Here is a 23,226-nt window from a genome sequence, read left to right on the forward strand (position 1 = left end):
CATGGTTTTAGAGTATAAAACCCCACTCCTACAAAGAGGATAGTGGATAATGCGGTTTACTCATATACAAGTTTAGACCTTTGCTTTAATTCATTCAGTGGTTATTGAAACTAGAAACATTTGGGCTTTTTGAAGCTTCAAAACAACATACATATCACTTTCTCATTCGCATTCCTTTTCAGGATCTAAAAATTGGAACAGCAGCACAGAAATTCAAAATCATTATGATTTGGAGGCCTCGAAACGATTAACACAACGAATGCTTTGCAGCTTTGAGACTGCGTGGTCCAGTATTCGGTTATTTAGAGAAATGCCACCATAGTCCATAGTCAAAAAACGTATTAAACATTTCTATTACTGAGCGGACATCAGTGTACAGATGATAGACAGCCACAGCCAGTAAATGTAATAAGCCAAGGTTTGGTCAGGCATCAGTACACGGCTCAAAAGGGAGTTAATATATAGCTAATAAAACCCTACAAATACATTCCTTACAATATCAGATGCACATCAAAGACGACGAGTACTGCCCCGATTACTAAAACAGCGTAACTTTTGACATGATGAGCGTCTATAGAGGTTTTGTATTCAGCTGAAGTGGTCAAGTACTACTATTCACATCTGGCAACCTGTTTGCATTACATCTATAGACTGCCATAAGCAGCGGTTATAAGCCTTCCATCTGATTTACTGAGCAACCACAAGGAATTTAGATTCCTAATGCAGTCTTTATGGGGAGTTTTATATAACAAAGTAGGGAATTGCTATTTAAGCAGCTTTCTGAAAAGGAGGTCCAAGGTAAAATCACTCTACTCTTTAATTTACAGGTTAGGAACGAAGTTCATTTTTATTTGATATGAAGGTATTACAACTTGAAAACAGACAGCCTGCAGAAACTAGCGTGCGCTTATGCCAAGACCATATGTAGATGGCTGACGTCGGCGTCTGCTACTTTTTTGTTCTGCACGTGTGTTTTCAGAGAAACAGAGGCCAGAAGCTTCTCACGAAATGGTAATATTGACAAAGGAAAAACACTTAGACGATGGCGTCTTCTGTACAAAATACATGATACAAATACCGGCCTCCGGTCTTCTGCAGCCATAAAGGACAGATAATCTTATACAGGAGATGCTCTACATAGCAAAAATTATCTAATAATTCAGAATATTAATGTTTCTTATGTAAGCAGCTACAGCTATACAACAGACTAGGACTTCATGCTTTTCCTACTGGGCCTTATCAGCCAGAATATGGTGATGCCTGGGCCTAACCCATTGGTCATCGTCCACAACAAAATTAAAAACGTATTGCAATTTGTCTTTCATATATTTATTTCTCTCCTTAAACGGTTTTTCCTCCTTAAACGGTTAGTCCAGAAGTTCAGAAGAACGGTCGGGATGTCATCGGATGTACTGAATTTCAATAAGGATGGCGTTTTCAATAGGGTGGAAAAAATCCATCAGGAAAGCCAAGTTTGGTACGGGTATGTTGCCCCCGAGTACATTCAAGTTGTTCCTCTGGCAAGGTCCTTTTGAGGACCAAAGGACCTTTCTTGCAGAGGAACAACTTGAATGTACTCGAGGGCAACATACCTGAATGACACTTGGCTTTCCGAATGGATTTTTTCCCCGCTTTTGAAAAGTTACATTGAGGCTATTAATACCTGCCGGATATAAAAATAATGTTAGATTTAAAGCCTGGCTACTCTGGGATCATGCCTGGGAAAAACTGAATTCCATCGGAAGCCTACAGAGGAGTATACTCTTGCCTTGCACATGGTATAACAGTATACAGACATATCTACTGGAGGGGACATTAATAAGATACGTTTTTTTCCCCTATTTTGTACTAGATATATAATTATTGTAATCTGATTATTCAGCATTATATGCAATCTGTTGGCATCCTTAATAAGGAATAATCACAATCTTTGTATATAGCCTGGCCAGGTGCAGCTGGGGGGGGGGGGGGGGGGGGTTTATATTGTATTGTCATTTTTAGTGATTTATGTTTGGTATTAACCGGGAAATTGGTATTTTTTAATTATTCACTTAATAAATTTGATATAATTTTTTTTCCCCCAGTGTGTGCTGGTTATGTCCTTGAATTTTGCTTTTTTGTCAACTTTATTTATATTTGAATGCTAGTTTAATACCCATTTTTTATATATTACTTAGGCCTCATGCACACGACCGTAAAAACTCCCGTTATTACGGGTCGTAATTACGACCCGTAATAACGGGCTCATAGACTTTTATTGGCGACGGGTGCCTTCCCGTTTTCTCACGGGAAGGTGCCCGTGCCGTTGAAAAAGATAGAACATGTCCTATTTCAGGCCGTAATAACGGCACGGACAGTCCATAGAAGTCTATGGAGCTCTCGTAATGACGGGTGGCTACATGTGTGTACCCGTCATTACGGCAGCGTTGCTAAGCGACGTCAGTAAATAGTCACTGTCCAGGGAGCTGAAAGAGTTAACTGATCGGCAGTAACTCTTTCAGCACCCTGGACAGTGACTACCGATCAGTATAAACCTGTAAAAAATAAAAATAAAAGACTTTCATACTTAACGACAACTTCCTGCTTCCTCCAGTCCGGTCTCCCGCCCGTTGCCTTGGTGACGCGTCCCTCTCGACATCCGGCCCGACGTCCTGGATGACGTTTCAGGCCATGTGACCGCTGCAGCCAATCACAGGTCAATCACAGGCTGCAGCGGTCACATGGACTGCCGCGTCATCCAGGGATGTCGGGCTGGATGTGAAGAGAGGGACGCGTCACCAAGACAACGGCCGGGTAAGTATGAATTTCTTTAACTTTTATTACAGAAAAGGCTGTCCCTTCTCTCTATCCTGCACTGATAGAGAGAAGGGGCTGCCGATTAGTGCAGTGCTATTTTGCCGCCAAAAACGTGCCCGTAAATACGGGTGGAATACGGGTGACACCGGACCCATATTTACGGGCACGGGTTCGTAAATACTGGTGCAAAACGGGTGGAATACGTGTGACACCGGACCCGTATTTACGCCAGTATTTACGGGTGGGAAAAAATACGGTCGTGTGCATGAGCGCTAAATCATTTCTTTTTAAGTGGAAAACCCCTTTAACCCAGTAGAATAAAATAAGCACAAACGGAGTCAATTTTGTTACTAAACCAGATTATATCGGTACAGCAAGAGAATTGCTTTTGCATCATATGAACATTTATGTCAAAACTGCCTCCCTAGCTGCTCCTCACCAAGAAGTGTTTGGCGTCTCACCAGTGGGGCCCAACTCCGTTTGAGAATCACGGCTTTAAATCAAAATCAGACTGACAACTGCCTGAAGAGGACCCTTATACACATTAATGTTTTCTATACTTGGATACAAGTTTTAGACTGACAAAAAAACATTAGAAAGCCGTCAGCTGAAAGCTTGTTCGGCCGACAGATCTTCCTCCCGATTTCCACCATACACTTGCACGCTCGGCCGAGCAGCCAATATCGCTTGGCCCACATTAATCTGTGTATGGCAACCTTAACAGGTAAAACGTTCCCTCCATAGCAAAATAAAAAGGTCTTATTCCCCATAGCGAGGTTTTCTGTTCTTATCAACAACCATGACGGATTCGTAGAAATCTTTTCCAACAGGTCAGATTATAGAGATTCGATCATTTTTCTTATCTGTATATAGGTATAATTTCTATGTTCAGAACATATTAAACAAGTTCTTAGCGCTACATAAGAATACCAGGAGCAGCAATTTCTTTCCTGTCAATTCAAATATTTATATTACTAGACACAACACTAAAGCCTCGTTCACATGAACGTATTTCACATCCGTGTGTTGTCTGTTTAAATAACGGTCAGCACACTGACCAATGCAAATCAATGGGGCTATTTACACATTCGTGTTTCATCACGGAGCGTGTGTCCATTTCGTGAAATTCACGGCATGTTGTATTCTAGTCTGTTTATGCAGATCAGACTCGCCCATTAACCCTTTCAGGAACAGACAAATTTTCAGTTTTTATGTTTTTTGTTTTTTTCCCCACCCTGCCTTTACAGCCGTATGAGGGCTTCATTTTTACAGAACAAATCGCCCTTTCTGATGGTACTATTTAATATTGTGTATAAAGTACTGGGAAGCTGGAAAAAAATTCAGAACAGGGTGGAATTGAAAAAAAAAACAGGAGATCCACCATCTTCTTACAGGCTTCGTTTTTACAGAATTCACTGTACGGTGAAAATGACACATTACCTTTATTCTGCCACAAGCAGGTCTCAATACAATCTTCCGATAGAAGGACTGGGAGCTTTCACAAGGTTCCCAGCTGCTATAAGAATACACCAGCTCCCGTCACGTGGGAGCCAGTGACCGACCCTGACGTGAAATGGCCAGTAAAAACCCCTCAGATGCTGGTGGTCACATCTGACACCGGTATCTAAGGGGTTAAATGCTTGCGATCAGAAATTATTCATTGCCGCTGGGTGCAACACAGAAGAGACCCGGCAGCTGTGGCGCGCGTTCGGCTTCTGAGTTGGCACCATTTTTAAAAACCCTTTCCCAACGTAAGTAGGCATATTAGTGACGGGAAAGGGTTAAAAACTATAGGTGCATGAAAAAAAGGGGACAGCACACGGACGACATACGTGTGATGTTCGTTTTTCAAGCTTCAGTTGTTAAAGGAACGCAGATAAAAAAAGAAAAGTAAAACCAGGTAGTGCTTACAGTGAAACATGAACGAGAAAAAGGGATGACACATGGAAACCACACTGACAACACTGAGGGCTTATTCAGACGAACGTATAATACGTCCATGCAATCCAGATATTCCTCCAGGACAGGATAAATATTTGACGTTTGATTTTTAGGGATCACTCACTACACAGGCTTCTGAATGCTGCGTAATTTGGCTGGGAACATGTAGTGTTAATATATATTGTATTTTAACCAGTCAAACGCTTTCGGGTTATTTTATTTCCTAAAAAGATATTTCATTTCAACGTGGAGGTGACATAACTGGGCCAAGTCTCGTTTTAGGGTACACAAATGATGACACATTCAAAGAGGATTAAAAAAAAAATGAAGGAGCGGAATAACTTTAGAGAACAAAACAGCTAAGGATACTTGTAGGCAGAGAAAATCAGGCTGCTGAGAAAATTAGGATTTTTTTTGCATATAATCCTTGATTTTTCTTCAATTCGAGGAAAGAAATTACTATTTAGATAAAATGCAAGACACACTGCCCATATAGCTTAACTCCACTATGACACATACTTGCATGATTTTTTTTTGGGTGACCAAAGATGACCATATCTTTGGAGTCTATCCTTAAACTGGCCATAGACTTAGAATGAATGTCCGCCATTAAACAAGCTACTTAAAGAGGCTCTGTCACCAGATTTTGCAACCCCTATCTGCTATTGCAGCAGATAGGCGCTGCAATGTAGATTACAGTAACGTTTTTATTTTTAAAAAACGAGCATTTTTGGCCAAGTTATGACCATTTTTGTATTTATGCAAATGAGGCTTGCAAAAGTCCAAGTGGGTGTGTTTAAAAGTAAAAGTCCAAGTGGGCGTGTATTATGTGCGTACATCGGGGCGTTTTTAATACTTTTACTAGCTGGGCGTTCTGATGAGAAGTATCATCCACTTCTCTTCAGAACTTCTGCCAGCTCACGCTGTGACGTCACTCACAGGTCCTGCATCGTGTCAGACGAGCGAGGACACATCGGCACCAGAGGCTACAGTTGATTCTGCAGCAGCATCAGCAGGTAAGTAGCTACATCGACTTACCTGCTAACGCCGATGCTGCTGCAGAATCAACTGAAGCCTCTGGTGCCGATGTGTCCTCGCTCGTCTGACACGATGCAGGACCCGTGAGTGACGTCACAGCGTGATCTGGCAGAAGCTGGCAGAAGTTCTGAAGAGAAGTGGATGATACTTCTCATCAGAACGCCCAGCTAGTAAACGTATTAAAAACGCCCCGATGTACGCACATAATACACGCCCACTTGGACTTTTGCAAGCCTCATTTGCATAACTACAAAAATGGCCATAACTTGGCCAAAAATGCTTGTTTTTTAAAAATAAAAAAGTTACTGTAATCTACATTGCAGCGCCTATCTGCTGCAATAGCAGATAGGGGTTGCAAAATCTGGTGACAGAGCCTCTTTAATTTCTTAATACGGTTTGATTTCTGATACCTTGCATAGACAGAGTTACAACGTGCCGACTGCCTGCCGCTCTCACTAGAAGGCGCTTACTGTATTCTCACGATAGTACAGAAAAGCGTGTGGTAACACAATCCTAGATAACCATATGAAAAGTGCACATCTTACACTATGGTAAAGTCTGGACAGTACAAAAATCACACAGAGAGTATGAATTACTTCAATTACCTGTAGCTGGCATTTTGGCTGCTCATGGACCCCAAGGAAAAATACCTCGACGCGCATTTCGCACCCTTCATCAGGTGTTTTTCCTTGGAGTCCATGAGCAGCCAAAATGCCAGCTACAGGTAATTGAAGTAATTCATACTCTCTATGTGATATTTGTACTGTCCAGACTTACCATAGTGTAAGCTGTGCACTTTTCATATGGATATCTAGGATTGTGTTACCACACGCTTTTCTGTACTATCGTGAGTTTATACGGCATTTATGGTTTTTAGCTTATGGTCTCAGAGGTATCATTTTTAATTGTGTTTTAAATTTATTTTTTGTATGTATATTTATTGTTTTTGAGGGGGTCCACAATTGTGTCGTAATAAAGGATATTTATGGACTTTTTGTGTCTGTAATGATTGCTGGTTATGTCGAGACTTTTTTTTGTTTATTTACGTTTGTAGTATGTCTTGGTATTATATTTAAGCTTTAACGATATTATAGGTGCTAATGCTCACTGTATCCTGTCTAAACACTGAACTCAATCAGGACTGGGTTAAGTTTTGAGGAGGAAATGGGAAGAAAAATTTGGTTTAGACTCCCATCTACTAACTCAGAGACCCGGTCCCCATCTTAGTCACATACAGGAAAAATGGCTGAACATGCACGTGGTCCTCTCCACTGAAGTTTATGGTAGTATAGTGTCAGAAACTCCCTTATACTTAAAAAAAAAAAAAAAAAAAAAAAAAAGAGATCATGCATGTACACCTCTCCATCTGTTCCCAGCTAGATAGGAACACCTAACGGCCATCAGGGACGGTGAGTTTGGAGGTCCCTAGATCCCCAAGGACAGAGGCCACAGGGCACGTTCCCCATGACTCCGCTCTACAATCCCGTCTTAAACAGAGGAGGCCGCCATCATGAGGTCTAAAGGTCCTTTTACATGGGCCAATAATCAGGCAAGTGAGCAATCATAAGAACTCTCATTCACGATTATTGCCTTGTGTAATCAGGACAATGATCAGCCAATGAATGAGCAAACGCTCATTCATCAACTGATCGGCTCATTTATGTGGCCTATGAAACGGTCACTAGTCAGCAGCACATCTCCCTGTGCATACAGGGAGATGTGCTGCCGACACGATGGATATGTATAAAGATGATTGTAGTAATGTTCGCTTGTCCCAATACATAACCTATCATTGCTCCTTGTGAAAGAAGCAAATGAGCGCCTATCAACAACTGTCTGGATCGCTGCATGTTTTTACGGCACACATCGGGCCGTGAAAAAGGAACCTTAACGATAAAATGTGTGGTTCTATCAGTTTAAAGAAAAGTGATTTTGAAAGTCGAATTAGACCTTAAAGAGTTTCTTCATGAGCAGGTACCTAAATTTCACTTACCGGAACACAACAGTGCTTTAACTTTGTAATATACAATGCGTTTTAATCTGGTACCCAAATGCTGAGGGACTGCGTAAGTTTATCGAAAACTCACCTACGAAAGAGGAAGATGGATGTAGATACCCAAATTACAGATTTCACAGTACAGAGTGGCAGATTAACTAAATATTTATTTGGCCAGGATCACACACACAGTTTTGGCTCAATTTTTTAAAACCAAAGCCAGAAGTGGATCCAAAAGGAAGAATGGGTATAGAGAAAAGACTGATCGGTTTTTTTTCTGGTGTCCACGCCTCTGTTTGGCTCAAAAAACGGAGCCAAAAGCTGCCACAAAAACTGCACCAAAATAGTGTGTGTGAGATTCTGGCTCAACAAGGGGTATAACTAAAAATAAAGGGGTGTGGACTAGTGGAAAGGAGGCATGGCTTTAAATGCCTCAAAATTGTGGAGAGAAAAAAAAAGGATGATCAGAAGTAAGCCAACCAACAAGGTGGCATACGGTTAGACAGAAGTGTCTAAAGATGCACCACATTTTTCATACAGAAAGAGCAATTATGATAAATTTGGCCATCTAGTCTAGTCCTAAGCTGTCCTTATTTAAGACCGTACCAGTAAATCTGCCCCAGTGTATTACAAAGCTTCTTACGCTCTATTAACCCTTTCATGACCGAGGGTCACTGATGCCTGTGTCCAGGTCAAATTTTCCATTTTTGATATGCACTTCTTTAAACGATAATAAAATGTAAACAATATTATTGCAAATGCTTTGAATATCACAACTATTTTTACTTTGTTTTTATTACAAGACTTTTGGGGCTTTCAATTTCTAGATTAGTGTAATTAATTCTGTGTTTTTAATTTTTATTGAGCAGACAAATCACTAAAAATGTGAAAAAAAACCACTTGAGATTATATGAACACACACACACACACACACACACACACAGTAATGCTCTGTAACAATTAGCCTTCTTCTCTCTCGTCTCACCCTGGATCCCTGTGAGGGGAGAGTGAAGAGGGCTATAGAAACACGGCAGTGAAAAAACGTCAGTCAACAATGGATCGCCGGTCAGTTTATCATGGCTGTTTTGCATCAATGTGCCTCAAAATTTTAATCCATTTCCCAGCCGTCTGACCGTTTTTAACCGCTATTTGCCATCCGTTTTTCATGGACGTTAAAAAAAATGGATGCATTTTAATAGTTAGGGTTTTTATGTCCCCAACCCCCTGAAAACACCAGAGTGTCCATGTAGATAATGACGCAATACCACTGTAGATAGTGCCACCGTGCCCACGTAGATCATGCCAGTGCCCAAATAGATCGTGCCCACTGTAACTAGTGCCAGCTCTCTGTAGATAGTGCCCATGTAGATAGAGCCAGTGTCCCCTGTAGGTAGTGCTAATATATTGCCACAGTGCCCAAGTAGTGCCACCCCCCCTGCAGATAGCGCCACCCCCCCCACCCCCCCGTAAATGGCACTACCTTCCTGTAAATAGCAACACTGTAGCTCCCTGTAGGAGCAGAATCCCTCTGGCTGGGGATTCCGCTCCTACAGGGAGCCCCTGAGGTCTCTGCCCATATATGGACAGTGACGTCAGGGGTTAACTAATCCCCTGCCAGAGCGAGGATTCCGCTCCAGGAGTAGCCCCTGACGTCACTGTCCATATATGGATAGTGACCCCAGGGGCTTCTCCAGTAGCGGAATCCCCGGCTAGAGTGTCGGCCAGGGATTCCGCTGCTAGAGGGAGCCACTAACGTCACTGTCCAAATGGACAGTGACGCCAGGGGCTCTCTCTAGAAGCGGAATCCCCGGCCAATACAATCTGACACCGGGGATTCCACTCCTAGAGGGAATTCAGGTGGCGCTATAAACAGTGGGGGGTGCAATGCTATCTACAGCAGGTGTGTTTCTATCTGCAGGGGGCATGGATCTATCTACAGCGGGGATGGACAGACGGCGGGGGCTCCCTCTAGGAGGGGAATTCTCGGCCAGAGCGCTGGCCGGGGATTGCGATGCTGGAGGGAGCTTAGGTGGCGCTATCTGCAGAGAGTTTTGCACTACCTACAGGGGGGCACTATCTACAGTAGAGGGTGTATTCCGTGCCTGTTAAAGCCCCGGCCGACATGAGAGTGCAGCGCTGCTCACACTGAAGCAGCACTGCACTCATTACACGTTCCAAGCTGCCAACGTCTATATACGAGACAACCGCACAGGGAATCGGCAGTTGGAACGTATATAGCCGTAAGGCAGTCGTGAAGGGGTTGAATACGCTTTACCCGTTCCTGGAGAACATACTATTTCAATAATACCAACACAAGTTTTAAGAGACCGATATGAGCCCTCAGCCACTCGCACAGCAGCAATAGTGAAGTTCGTGAAGAGAAAAAACAAACTTCAGTTAGTGGCAGTAAAAATAGTCTCAACATAGCATGGCATTGAATTTAAATATGTATAAAACGGCTCCTCATACTACCTTACCCAATGAAAACAAATAACTTTATGACAAATGCCTTAGGTTAGTGATTGTGTGCTTTGATCTCACTACATTGCTTTATTAATTCTAAAATGATGTTCTGAAATTAATGTAATTAATGGAGCTTCAGAAATCTCGTTAGTTAATGGTATGAACGTTAATGCTCCTCATTACTTATTACATATGCAATGACACCACAGCCCATCACTTTTCGATGCAAAGGGATGTTAATAATGTGTTATCACCCAGTTAACTGGTTTTAGCTAAGCACTTTTAGGACTGTAACAATGAAGCTTCAGTTGTGATGTATCTGATATATGTTGCTACGTGGTACTCATTAGTAGACTTTTTTTTTTTGGTTTCCTAGTAAATATAAATGCAATTTCATGGCTTTTACAGCACATTATAGGTCAACTGTATTACTTGTGTTCTTTGAAAAGGAGCTATTAAGGTCATGCTCAAAGGGCTTCAGGGAGATACGTAGGGGGATGGGTCCAATACACTCACGCAAGCTGTGAACTGACCACAAAAATCTTGTAAAATACTTAAAGTAAATTCATGAAACCTTTTGTATGCTAGAAACTATGTAAAATGAGCCAAACTTTTGCAAAGTCAACTGCTGTTTTTGTATACCACGAAGGTCAATAATACTTACGCTCATAAACAGCTTTTGCTAACCACACTGAAGAAAATAAAAAAAATATTGCTAACCTGAAGGCAAGGTCTTATCACCCAAATGTCATGTCCAGTTAAACAGAAAGTTGTCAGTGAGTCAACCAAGGCTGTAATGGCCTCTAGTTATCTAGATTGTAATCTTAATAACTGAAGCATAGGAAGCTGCAGAATAGAAGATAAAATCTTAAATTCTGTGCACCAATGTAGCATACTACTTCCTTTAGAACAATTAAATAAATAGTGAACCCTTTGGAATTATCTGGATGTATGGCTCAATAAAATAAGCTAACCATCTAGGGTAAAATAATCACAATAATTAACAGTCCTGAATAACAGAAAACAAACATTATAAAGCACCATGGGTATAAAGTGATAGCTTTGCATCGTAGAACACACAGAATCGAGAAGACGGACGGGGGGGGGGGGGGGGGGGAGGATTTATTAATTGCTTTACATTTTTGTGCCGTCAAAAAGTCGCAAGTTATGGCGAACGCCATATTTGTGCAAATTATTTGTGACTATTTTGTCATTTTACACTTTTCTTGCCACTTTTAAAAAGTGGCAAACACATTCTGGTGTTGTATAATGAGGGGGTGTATAGCCTCCACACACTGAGATAAACTATAACTTACGCCAGAAAAAGGATTTGGTTTTTTGGCGCACGGACACGCAAAGATCCGCCAAAATAATTAAAAAGTATGCACCTCTTAAGAAATTTGGCTAATTTTACTCCAGCGCAGTTCGGTTTAAGCCTGGCTTATAAAAACCCCAGTCCTAATAAATAAGAACATTCTTTTCAGAAACATTCTTAATTGCATACAACAACTATCTGAATATTGATCTAAGAGCTTTAATTCCCCAAAAAACTGCTAAATTCTGCACAATATAATGGGAAGTATGTAATATTTAAAAAAACTCACAAGAGCTAAATAAAAGAACAACAACAAAAAAACAACCAAAAGCTTAACATAGATCATACAACTTAAATCAGGGGTTAAGCTTCTCTATACCACAGTCCCCATTTTGGTGGACTGGCAGAACCAACAGTATGGACAATCTTAAAAAAACATTTTTAGTTTGGAATTTGTGTTGATCATAAGTGACATTTTGGAAGTTCTTCAAATTAACAAGAATTTAAATGTTTTTTTTTTTTTTTTTCTAACAAAGGGAGCGCATGAGCGGTGTACGCAATTTTATGTCATTCGTCAGGGCCATACTTTCGGGAAATATGTCAGGATATTTTCCCAGCCCCAGCAGAGACTGAGCAACCGGGACCATTTTTCAAAAACACAGACTAGTTTCTAGGATTCACATACTTTATGAGTGAGTTTCCAAGGATTTTATAATGTATTATTTATAATGAAATAATTTATGCTGAAAAAAAGCACATTATGAAAAAAATGAAAAAAAAAAAAAAAAAAAAAGAGAAAGAAACATGGTTAGCATCTGTGTGGTCCAACTAATCCTTTTAAACCACAACCATTGAACACAAACATCCAAGTAACATGCTAGCATTTAACTTGGCAGTACATCAAGCTGAGTGTTCTTTAATGCTTGGACCCAACCTACCACTACACAGTCCGAATACAAACGTGACATCCTTTTAACTTGCATAAGAAATCAGACCATTGTACTTCCAAAACACGAAGAATAAAGAGGTCATCTTACCTAGCTTTTGTATGAATACTCGGAGGAGTGGGTTGGCACTTGAAACCGCTTTACAGAAATTGTCATCATTGTTAATTGGAAGAAGATCACCATGAACATCGGCATAGCCAAGCATCACATCTACATTGGAGATATTATGGACCTGAAGGAGAAGATTGTAGAAGTCCTCAAACGTCCCAGGCTTGTATCGATTTAAGGAGAATCTTCTAAACTCTGCTCCATACTGAAAACAAGATACACAAAGTCAATTAAAACTTCTTGATCATAGTTAGGAGTCTTCTAAAAGGCAGACACCAGAAAGTATTAAGGCTGGGTTTTCACGCTCGTTTTTTTGCGGATTTTCACTGCAAAACATCACATTTTTGCCGCATCTCACAAAGCGTTTTGCCAAGATTACATGCCAATTGCTGCACAAAATGCACCAAAACAGCAGCATGAAAATCCAGGCTAAAAGTGAAAATCTACGAATTGCTAACATTTGTCTGGACATCCAGATTCCACCACCATCACATCATATTTGTCTACTATTTCAAACTCTCCAGGAGTCTCGAGAAATAGGGGAGATTTACCGTATGTCCGGCAGAGCAGACAAGTCTCCCCAACGGCTTTTAGCCGGTCTGTTACTCAGAGGGCACTGGGCAGGCATTTTTAGGGGGGCACTTTGCTGGCACTGTGAATAGAGGCACTTTTGCTGACATTATGTGGAAATAGTCTATATTTTTAGGTGGAATTTACATAGAAAATAAATGTCCACAGCATGTTTCAAGTCTTCTGGAAAATTATTGTAAAAAGTATTCAAGCATGGATACATATGACGGGTTAATATCCAGAAGGCCATGCAGCATGTGTTCTCTATCCCAGACGCTACATATTGATTAACCAAACATTGCAGAAAGGTCAGCTGCCAATCTCCAGCAATGACCCAAGCTTTAACTAAACGAAAACATAGAAAACATAAAATATTTTATTTGATGTACACAACCGAAGTTCACAACTCATGCAATGTTTTTAACACAACCAAAAAAAAAGTGTACGCTAACCCTTAGCAATGGTATAAACCACAATAGTAGATTGACTAACTATGGAAAAAACTCAAACCACAACAATCCTTCTAGCTCTACTTTCCATAAAACCAGTAGAGACTTACTAGTAAGACATCACCATGGTACATAAAAGATTAAAATGTTGATAATATAGAATCACTGATAAACTAGTAAGAATTCAAAGCCCTCCTTTATCTTCCGGTGTAGACCTAAGTTATCATTAGGACAAACAGTTCAGCCAGAACCAGCCCTTGGATTGCATTTCAAGAAGAAAACATTAGTACAGGAGAAAGTAGATTAATGTCATGAAATTATAATGTGATTTCCACCCCACAAACGAGAAGGAATCCATACAATAGAACACAGATGCCCACGTAGCAATAGTATATATACATTTCACATGGACAATCATTAAATACACAGAATAGCCTCTAAGCAGGAACTATGCACTACACGCTTGAAAGTACAATGAGCTCTGCGTATTCCCTCAACTATGTATATAGAATATCCTGAAATAAGCGAAGTAGAATGGTTTAGCGGGAGATTATTTTAGTATCGACCGTCACAAAGTCAGGGAAGATAGACTATATACAGACAGAACTGCTTTCATGGGTACTAGTGATGTAATATGATGAACTATACAGGGCACAAAACAATAAGACACCCCTATATCTGCGCATCCACTTGTTATAGTAGGATTGAAAAAGCAGCTTTATGTAAGCGGATTAGTATTCCTACAATAAAGCAATAGAAAATTATTTGTGCCACATTCTGTGCCGCAAGTCCACATGTCAACAAGACATTTGCCATGCTCACAAGCAGCGGATCATTTCAGCTGCAGAAATGTTCTGAAATCCACCTCAAAATTTGTAGCCTGTTCACAATCCACACAGATTTTTTTTTCTGCAACATGGGAATGGGGTTTTGTAAAGCGCTATTCACACGCATTGTAATGTATTTTGTATTCAGAACACACAACGCAAATCCACAACAAATGTGCCACATGCGAACGTGGCATAAAGGAGTATTCAGATGGTAGACATTTATACCATATCTATAGTTCTAACTCGGGTAGTGTCCCTCGCTGCTCCTTAGAACCCGACCGCAAAGGGGAGGAGAAGCAGGAGTGTGTAGGTAGAGCATTCGAGCACATTATAGTCTTTCAGTAGATACAGGAACAACTTTGCTCGGCTATATCCATAACTCCCCATAGACTATAATGGAGAGTGTTGCTCACACATGGCCAACAGTCTCTTCTCCTCCCCCTTGCAAAAAGCTTTCCACAATACACATTACGAGATCAGATCTGGCTTTTGGCACTAAATGGTTCCTATAAAGAGCCATATTACAGCTGTCTGTATGCAGCCTTAGGACTCATGCAGGAGTGTACTATGGCTCCATACAACCTGCAAGTTATACATAGCCATAATACGCACCCATAGATTTCTACTCTACCTCTGGATGCTTCCGTGCAACTACAGCATCATTCAAGCAAACTTAAAAGGGGTAGTATAGGACTAGAAAAACCATGTCTGCTTTCTTCCAAAAACAGCTCCACACCTGTCCATGGATTGTATTGCCGATAAACTTCATTGAAGTGACTGAGGCGGAGCTGCAATACCTCACAACCGGTGGACAGGTGTGGCAATGTTCTTGGAAGCTAGCAGTCATGTTTTTCCAATACTATGATACCGATTTGATTGCTAGGATGTAAGGCTGCGTTCACATCTGCGTCAGGGATCCTTTTCCATCGTTCCATCTGAGCTTTGTCGGAAAGGAGTCCTGACTGACACAAACGGAAAACATAGGTTTCCGTTTCCATCACCATTAATTCAATAGTGACGGATCCGGTGCCAACAGTTTCCGTTGGTCTCCGTTGTGCAAGGGTTCCGTCGTTTTGACAGAATAAATACAGTAGTCGGGTACGCTATTGATTCAGTCAAAACGACGGAACCCTTGCACAAATGAGACAAACGGAAACCGTTGGCACCGGATCCGTCACCATTGAAATCAATGGTGATGGAAACAGAAACCTAGGGTTTCCGTTTGTTTCAGTCAGGGCTCCATTCGGATGGAAAGCTCAAACGGAACGTCAGAATAGAGCCCTAACGGATATGCGAACGAAGCCTAAACATGTATGAAATTCCCTATACATAAAACATAATAGTAAAAAGTGCACAACAACACAGTAAGCATGGCAGATCTCCATGCAAATGTGCATTTAAAGAAAACAGTTAATTTAACTTTTTCAAAACAACCCATTAAAATTAACTGCAGACTAAGGCCTCATTCACACGGCAGGGTTTCCCGGCCGGGTGCCGGCCGTTCATAAATCGGCCGGCACCCGGCTGCATTAGGAATGATAGACCCCTAATGGGGCTATTCACACGACCGATTTTTTGACGGCCGGGAAATCCGGCCGTCAAAAAATAGGACATGCTCCATCTTCGCCCGGGTACCCGGCCCCCATAGAAGTCTATGGGGCCGGGTATTACACGGCCATCACCGGAATGTGTTCGAGTGATGGCCGGGTTTCCCGGCGCTTGCGCTCTATCTCCTCCTCCTCACAGCGCAGAGTGCATGTGAGGAGGAGGAGTTGATGCCATTCTGACGAATGGCATCGCTGTACACTGTGTTGCAGGGCCGGGGTGTACAGCAGGTGGAGGGAGCGCTGCGCTGGCTCCCTTCCCCTGCTTGTTAAAAGCACCCTGGCTCGGCGACACCTTCGATGGCGCCACTAGTAGCAGCAGCTGCTGCGGCTGCTACTACTGTAGCGACGCCACTATAGCAGAGCGGGGAGGTATCTCCCCACTCTGCTATGTGCTAGCCGCACTTTAGCTCCTTGAAGGAGCGGAATCCCCGTGTTTTCGGGGATTCCGCTCCTGGACAGAGCGCTTGATGTCTCTGTCCATATCTGGGCAGTGACATCAGGGGAAACTCCTGAAGCGGAATCCCCGAACACATGGGGATTCCCCTTCAGGAGCTGCCGCTGATGTCACTGTCCGGATCTGCCCGGCCCGGCACGGATGCATAACTTTATGCAAACCGGCCGGGCAAAATGGCCGATTTTACCGGCCGACACTCGGGCTCGGGAACGACCCGGTCGTGTGAATCCCGCCTAAAGGCTATGTTCACACTGGGTATTTTGCCGAGTTTTTTGACGCGGAAACCGGGTCGCAAAACTCGGCAAAAACGGCCCGAAAATGCCTCCCATTGATTTCAATGGGAGGCGTCGGTGTCTTTTTCCCGCGAGCAGTAAAACTGCCTCGCGGGAAAAAGAAGCGACATGCCCCATCTTCGGGCGCTTCCGCCTCTGACCTCCCATTGACTTCAATGGGAGGCTGAGAAAGCGTATTTCGCGCTGTTTTATGCCCGCGGTGCTCAATGGCCGCGGGCGAAAAACGGCGTGAAAAACTCCGCGAAAATCGGCGTGCAGGGAGAGGAATATCTGCCTCAAACTTCCAAACGGAATTTTGAGGCAGATATTCCTCCTGCAAAATACCCCGTGTGAACATAGCCTAATTGTGATGTATTTTGAATCTTGCAGAGCTGAAAAAATAAAATCTCAGAATGTGTTTAAAGCCTCTAATAAAAAAAAATAAAAAAAAAATCAGGCAAATGTGCAAGTTGTTTAATTCAATTTCACTTAGGTTTAATTATCTCTTCATCTGAAAGTTACATTAAATGCTAGTCCCCGAGGACAAGTTCACCACAGGTCTGAAAGCTATAAACGGAATCACAGAAAAAAGTACAGAGATATTCCTCTGAAGCTGTACAAATCTAGCAAAAACATTTTTGTCTAAAATTCGCAACGGACACTAAAAAAAAGTGATCTGATTTATAAACAGGTCAGATGTACCTAACAGGATTGTAATACAATGTTATAAAATTAAGTTGCCTAAGACGCCAGTGACCAAATTGTTCAAAAAATATGGACAGAACCTGGACAGAAAAGTGGTGGATAACGTTTGTATGTCAGTACCATTAAGTGCAATTTGAAAGAAAACGCCAACAAAATTTTGTACGATTCTGTTTTTATTTTCCACCACTGAACCTCAGATATACAGTATTAAAAATTCTATGACTGGCCCCTTCTACTGTGGGTGCGCTGCACCAAAGACTGTAATACACTCCTGCCAACATTAGAGCAGTAGCACATTATGCAGCCTTCCTCTTGTGCCCCCTCCTTGGTGGCCACCATCTCGTTCCACAGCACCTAATTAACTTAGGGATATGCAATATTTAGATGTTTATATGTAAATCTGAAGTCTGACATCCTAAGGGCCCTTTTACAAGGGCCAATAAACATACACAGGACTGATTGATTCTTTTATGTGGGCCAAAACATATTTGCGTGTCGCAATGGGGAGGTGCTGCCGACAAGATGAAAAATGTATGGGGACCCATACGTTCTGATCGTTGCTCAATTTAAATGGAGCAAACAAGTGCCTATCGGCATGCTGTTATTGTTGATCGGCACTCATTACCAGGCAAAAATCTGCCCATGTAAAACCACCTCAATCCCAGGCCACTGTGCCCATTCATAGAGTTGGTGCTACTAGGAGAGTTTGCTAATATACAGTTACCATTTTATGACTACATTATCCAGTGAGAATAGGTTAGGCCCCATGCACACGAACGTAAAAATCCCCGTAATCACGGGCCGTAACTACGGCCCGTGATTACAGGACCATAGACTTCTATTGGCCACGGGTACCTCCCCGTATGCTTACGGAATGTGCCCCGGCTGTTTAAAAATATAGAACATGTCCTATATCAGGCCGTAATTACGGCACGGGCAGGCCCATAGAAGTCTATGGGGCTCCCGTAATTACGGGTGACTACGTGTGTGCACCCGTAATTACGGGAGCGTTGCTAGGCGACGTCAGTGTAAAGTCACTGTCCAGGGTGCTGAAAGAGTTAAACGATCTGCAGTAACTCTTTCAGCACCAGGGACAGTGACTGCCGATCACAATATAGATAAAGCTGTTAAAACAAAACAAAAAACAAAACAAAAAAAAAAAAAAAAAAAGGACATTGATACTTACCCAGAACTCCCTGCTTCTTCCTCCAGTCCGGCCTCCTGGGATGACGTTACAGCCCATGTGACCGCTGCAGCCAATCACAGGCCAATCACTGGCTGCAGCGGTCACATGGACTGCACGTCATCCAGGAAGGTCGGGCTGGATGTGAAGAGAGGGACGCGTCACCAAGACAATGGCCGGGAAAGTATGAATTTCTTTTACTTTTATTACGGAAAGGGCTGTCCCTTCTCTCTATCCTGCACTGAGAGAGAGAAGGGGCTGCCGATTACTGCAGTGTCATTTTGCAGCGAAAACGTGCCCGTAAATACGGGTGGAATACGTGTGACCAAGGACCCGTATTTACGCCAGTATTTACGGGTGGACAAAAATACGGTCGTGTGCATGGGGCTTTTTTGGCCTCATGCACACGACCGTAAAAACTCCCGTTATTACGGGTCGTAATTACGACCCGTAATAACGGGCTCATAGACTTCTATTGGCGACGGGTGCCTTCCCGTTTTCTCACGTGAAGGTGCCCGTGCCGTTGAAAAAGATAGAACATGTCCTATTTCAGGCCGTAATAACAGCACGGACAGTCCATAGAAGTCTATGGAGCTCTCGTAATGACGGGTGGCTACGTGTGCACCCGTCATTACGGCAGCGTTGCTAAGCGACGTCAGTAAATAGTCACTGCCCAGGGAGCTGAAAGAGTTAACTGATCGGCAGTAACTCTTTCAGCACCCTGGACAGTGACTACCGATCAGAATAAACCTGTAAAAAATAAAAAGACGTTCATACTTACCGAGAACTTCCTGCTTCCTCCAGTCCGGTCTCCCGCCCGTTGCCTTGGTGACGCGTCCCTCTCGACATCCGGCCCGACGTCCTGGATGACGTTTCAGGCCATGTGACCGCTGCAGCCAATCACAGGTCAATCACAGGCTGCAGCGGTCACATGGACTGCCGCGTCATCCAGGGATGTCGGGCTTGATGTGGAGTGGGACGCGTCACCAAGACAACGGCCGGATAAGTATGAATTTCTTTAACTTTTATTACAGAAAGGGCTGTCCCTTCTCTCTATCCTGCACTGATAGAGAGAAGGGGCTGCCGATTAGTGCAGTGCTATTTTGCCGCCAAAAACGTGCCCGTAAATACGGGTGGAATACGGGTGACACCGGACCCATATTTACGGGCACGGGTTCGTAAATACTGGTGCAAAACAGGTCGAATACGTGTGACACCGGACCCGTATTTACGCCAGTATTTACGGGTGGGAAAAAATACGGTCGTGTGCATGAGGCCTTAGGCCTCATGCACACGACCGTAAAAACACCCGTTATTGCGGGTCGTTATTACGACCCGCAATAACGGGCTCATAGGCTTCTGTTAGCCACGGGTACCTTCCCGTTTGCTCACGGGAAGGTACCCGTGCCGTTAAAAAAGATAGAACATGCCCTATTTCATGCCGTAATAACGGCACGGGCATCCCATAGAAGTCTATGGGGCTCCCGTAATCATGGGTGGCTCCGTGTGTTCACCCGTGATTACGGGAGCGTTGCGAGGTGAGGCGAGGTCAGGGGACTACCCGGTCTGCAGGCCACAGCCCAGTGGCGTAACTACCGCCGGGACTACAATGAAAACTATGGCAGAGCGGGGAGGTATCTCCCCGCTCTGCCATAAACAAAAGACATGTATCCCCTATCCTGTAAAAAATAAAAATAAAAGACGTTCATACTTACCGACAACTTCCTGCTTCTCCAGTCCGGTCTCCCGCCCGTTGCCTTGGTGACGCGTCCCTCTCGACATCCGGGCCGACGTCCTGGATGACGTTTCAGGCCATGTGACCGCTGCAGCCAATCACAGGTCAATCACAGGCTGCAGCGGTCACATGGACTGCCGCGTCATCCAGGGATGTCGGGCTGGATGTGAAGAGAGGGACGCGTCACCAAGACAACGGCCGGGTAAGTATGAATTTCTTTAACTTTTATTACAGAAAAGGCTGTCCCTTCTCTCTATCCTGCACTGATAGAGAGAAGGGGCTGCCGATTAGTGCAGTGCTATTTTGCTGCCAAAAACGTGCTCGTAAATACGGGTGGAATACGTGTGACACCGGACCCATATTTACGAGCACGGGTTCGTAAATACTGGTGCAAAACGGGTGGAATACGTGTGACACCGGACCCGTATTTACGCCAGTATTTACGGGTGGGAAAAAATACGGTCGTGTGCATGAGGCCTTACTCTGTTATTTCTGAACTTTTGTTCTCAGATTTGCAAAACCCTCAGACAGCACCACTGTTCGAAATTATCCTTGTAGAAATATTAAAGCAAGCTAACCCCTTCCCGCCGCAGCCATTATTCAGATTTTCACTTTAGTTTTTTCATCCCCACCTTCCAGAAACCATAACTTTTTTATTTTTCCATCGATATAAACACATGAGGGCTTGTTTTTTGCGGGTACGAGTTGTAGATCTTCACGACACCATTTATTGTACCATATAATGTAGTGGGGAACTGGCAAAATTTTCTTTATGGGGTGGAATGGGGGGGGGGGAGGGGACTGCGATTGCTCAATTTTTAAGGGGGGGGGGGGGGTTGGTTCGTTTTTGCGGTGTTTACCGTGCAGTAAAAAAAGCACATTAACTTTATTCTGCGGGTCAATACGATTACGGTGGTACCAAATTTATATAGGTTTTTTTTAAATGTGTTACAAGGAAAAAAATGGTTGTTAAAAATAAAATTTGTGTTTCGTCACCATATTCTGATAGCCATAACATTTTTATTTTTACATTGACTGACTGGTAGGAGGGATTATTTTATGTGGGGTGAGCTGTAGTTTCTATTGGTACCATTTTGGGGGACATAAGAGTTTCTGATCACTTTCTGGTGTTTTTAATTTTTAGTTTTGTTTACGGCTTTCACCGTGCAGGTTAAATAATGTTATATTGTAATAGTTGGGACTTTTACTGATGCGGCAATACCAGTTAGAGGGAAAATATATTTTTTTAACATTATATATATAAAAAAACAACTTTAACTGTATTTAAACTTTTTTTTTAATAGTCCCCCTAAGGAACTTGAACCAGCGATCGTTTGATCGCTTGCACTATAAACTGCAATACTAATGTATTGCAGTATATCATTATACTGACAGCCTACAACGAAGCCCTGCCGGACAAGTTTAGTTCTGAAGTGGCTTTGAAGGGTCTATATATTAGAAACCCACATAAATCACCCCATTTTAAAAACTGCACCCCTCAAAGTATGCAAAACAGCATTTAGAAAGTTTCTTAACCCTTTAGCCATTTCACAGGAATGAAAGCAAAGTAAAAGGTTATTTCAAGATATACCGGTAATTATTTTTTTTGCAGATATTCAAATTTAGGGCCAGTTCACACGTTGCGTAAATACTGTGGATTTTCCGCAGCGGATTTCATTGTCGAAAATACAGTAGCAGCAAAGTGGATGAGATAAAACAAATGTCAGCCACACGCTGCGTAAATACTGAGAGGAAAAAACGCTCAGAAATTGACCTGCGGTGCAGAGTTTTATTCCGCAGCATGTCAATTGTATTTACGTAAATGCTGCTTACTTGTTGCGGGATTGCCCCATTGAATTCAATGGGAATGTAAATCCTGCATCAAATAAAAATTTTCCGTTTTTTTTGCAGCGGGTTCGCAGCGATCCCGCCGCAAAAAACGCACCTCAGAAAACAAAAATTATATTAAAACTTACCTAGGAGTCTGTGTTTCATCCTCCTGGGGTGACGCTTCATCGCATGTGACCGCCACTGCAGCCAATCACAGGCTGTTGCAGAGGTCACATGGATGCAACGTTATCCCAGGAGGCCGGCCGGCTAAGTGCTGCAGTTTTTCGCAGTGGACATTCCGGGTGAAAAATTGCACCACAGTTTGGTGCGCTTTGTCGCTTTGGAATTGCATGCGGCGCACAAAGCACATACGCTGCGTGCTATTACGCAGTGTATCCGCCCCGTGCGAACTCAGCCTTAATCCTTTTTTTCTGTAACACAGCAAGTTTTAACAGAGAAAACAACTCAATATTTATTCCCCCCCCCCCCCCCGATTCTAAAGTATAGAAATATCCAATATGTGTCCCTAGTGTACTACTAGACTGCAACACAGGCCTCAGAAATGAAGGAGAACCTAGAGGATTTTGGGGCCTTCCTTTTATCAGAATATATTTTAGGCACCAAGTCAGGTTTTAAAGAGGTCTAGTGGTGCCAAAACATAGGAAAAACCCCAAAAAAGGACACCATTTTGGAAACTACACCCTACAGGTGTTTCATGGATTTTATTAGAATTGGGACACGAAAATGAGAAATTATTTTTTCCCGAATAAGATGTAGATTTAGCTAAAAATAAAATCATTCCCACAAGGAAAAAAGCACCCCAACATTTGTAAACCAATTTCTTAAGAGTATGGAAATACCCCATATGGTGTCAAACTGCTGCTTGGACACATGGCAGGGTTCAGAAGGGTAGGAGCGCTATTTGGCTTTTGGAGCGCTGATTTTGCTGGATTGGTTTCTGGGCGCCAGGTCACATTTGCAGAGTCC

General features: G+C 42.8%; 1 protein-coding gene across 1 annotated transcript in view; it reads right to left on the minus strand.

Moving 5' to 3' along the window:
- PARD6G (par-6 family cell polarity regulator gamma) overlaps nucleotides 1-23,226 on the minus strand; it is a 129,844-nt gene that overhangs the window by 88,734 nt on the left and 17,884 nt on the right. Inside the window, exon 2 of the mRNA XM_075828397.1 lies at nucleotides 12,587-12,809. Within this exon, the coding sequence (XP_075684512.1) occupies nucleotides 12,587-12,809 (223 nt within the window). The remainder of the gene's footprint in view (nucleotides 1-12,586; nucleotides 12,810-23,226) is intronic.

The sequence above is a fragment of the Rhinoderma darwinii genome, chromosome 5 (assembly GCF_050947455.1).
Source record: "Rhinoderma darwinii isolate aRhiDar2 chromosome 5, aRhiDar2.hap1, whole genome shotgun sequence".
Classification (NCBI taxonomy): domain Eukaryota; kingdom Metazoa; phylum Chordata; class Amphibia; order Anura; family Rhinodermatidae; genus Rhinoderma; species Rhinoderma darwinii.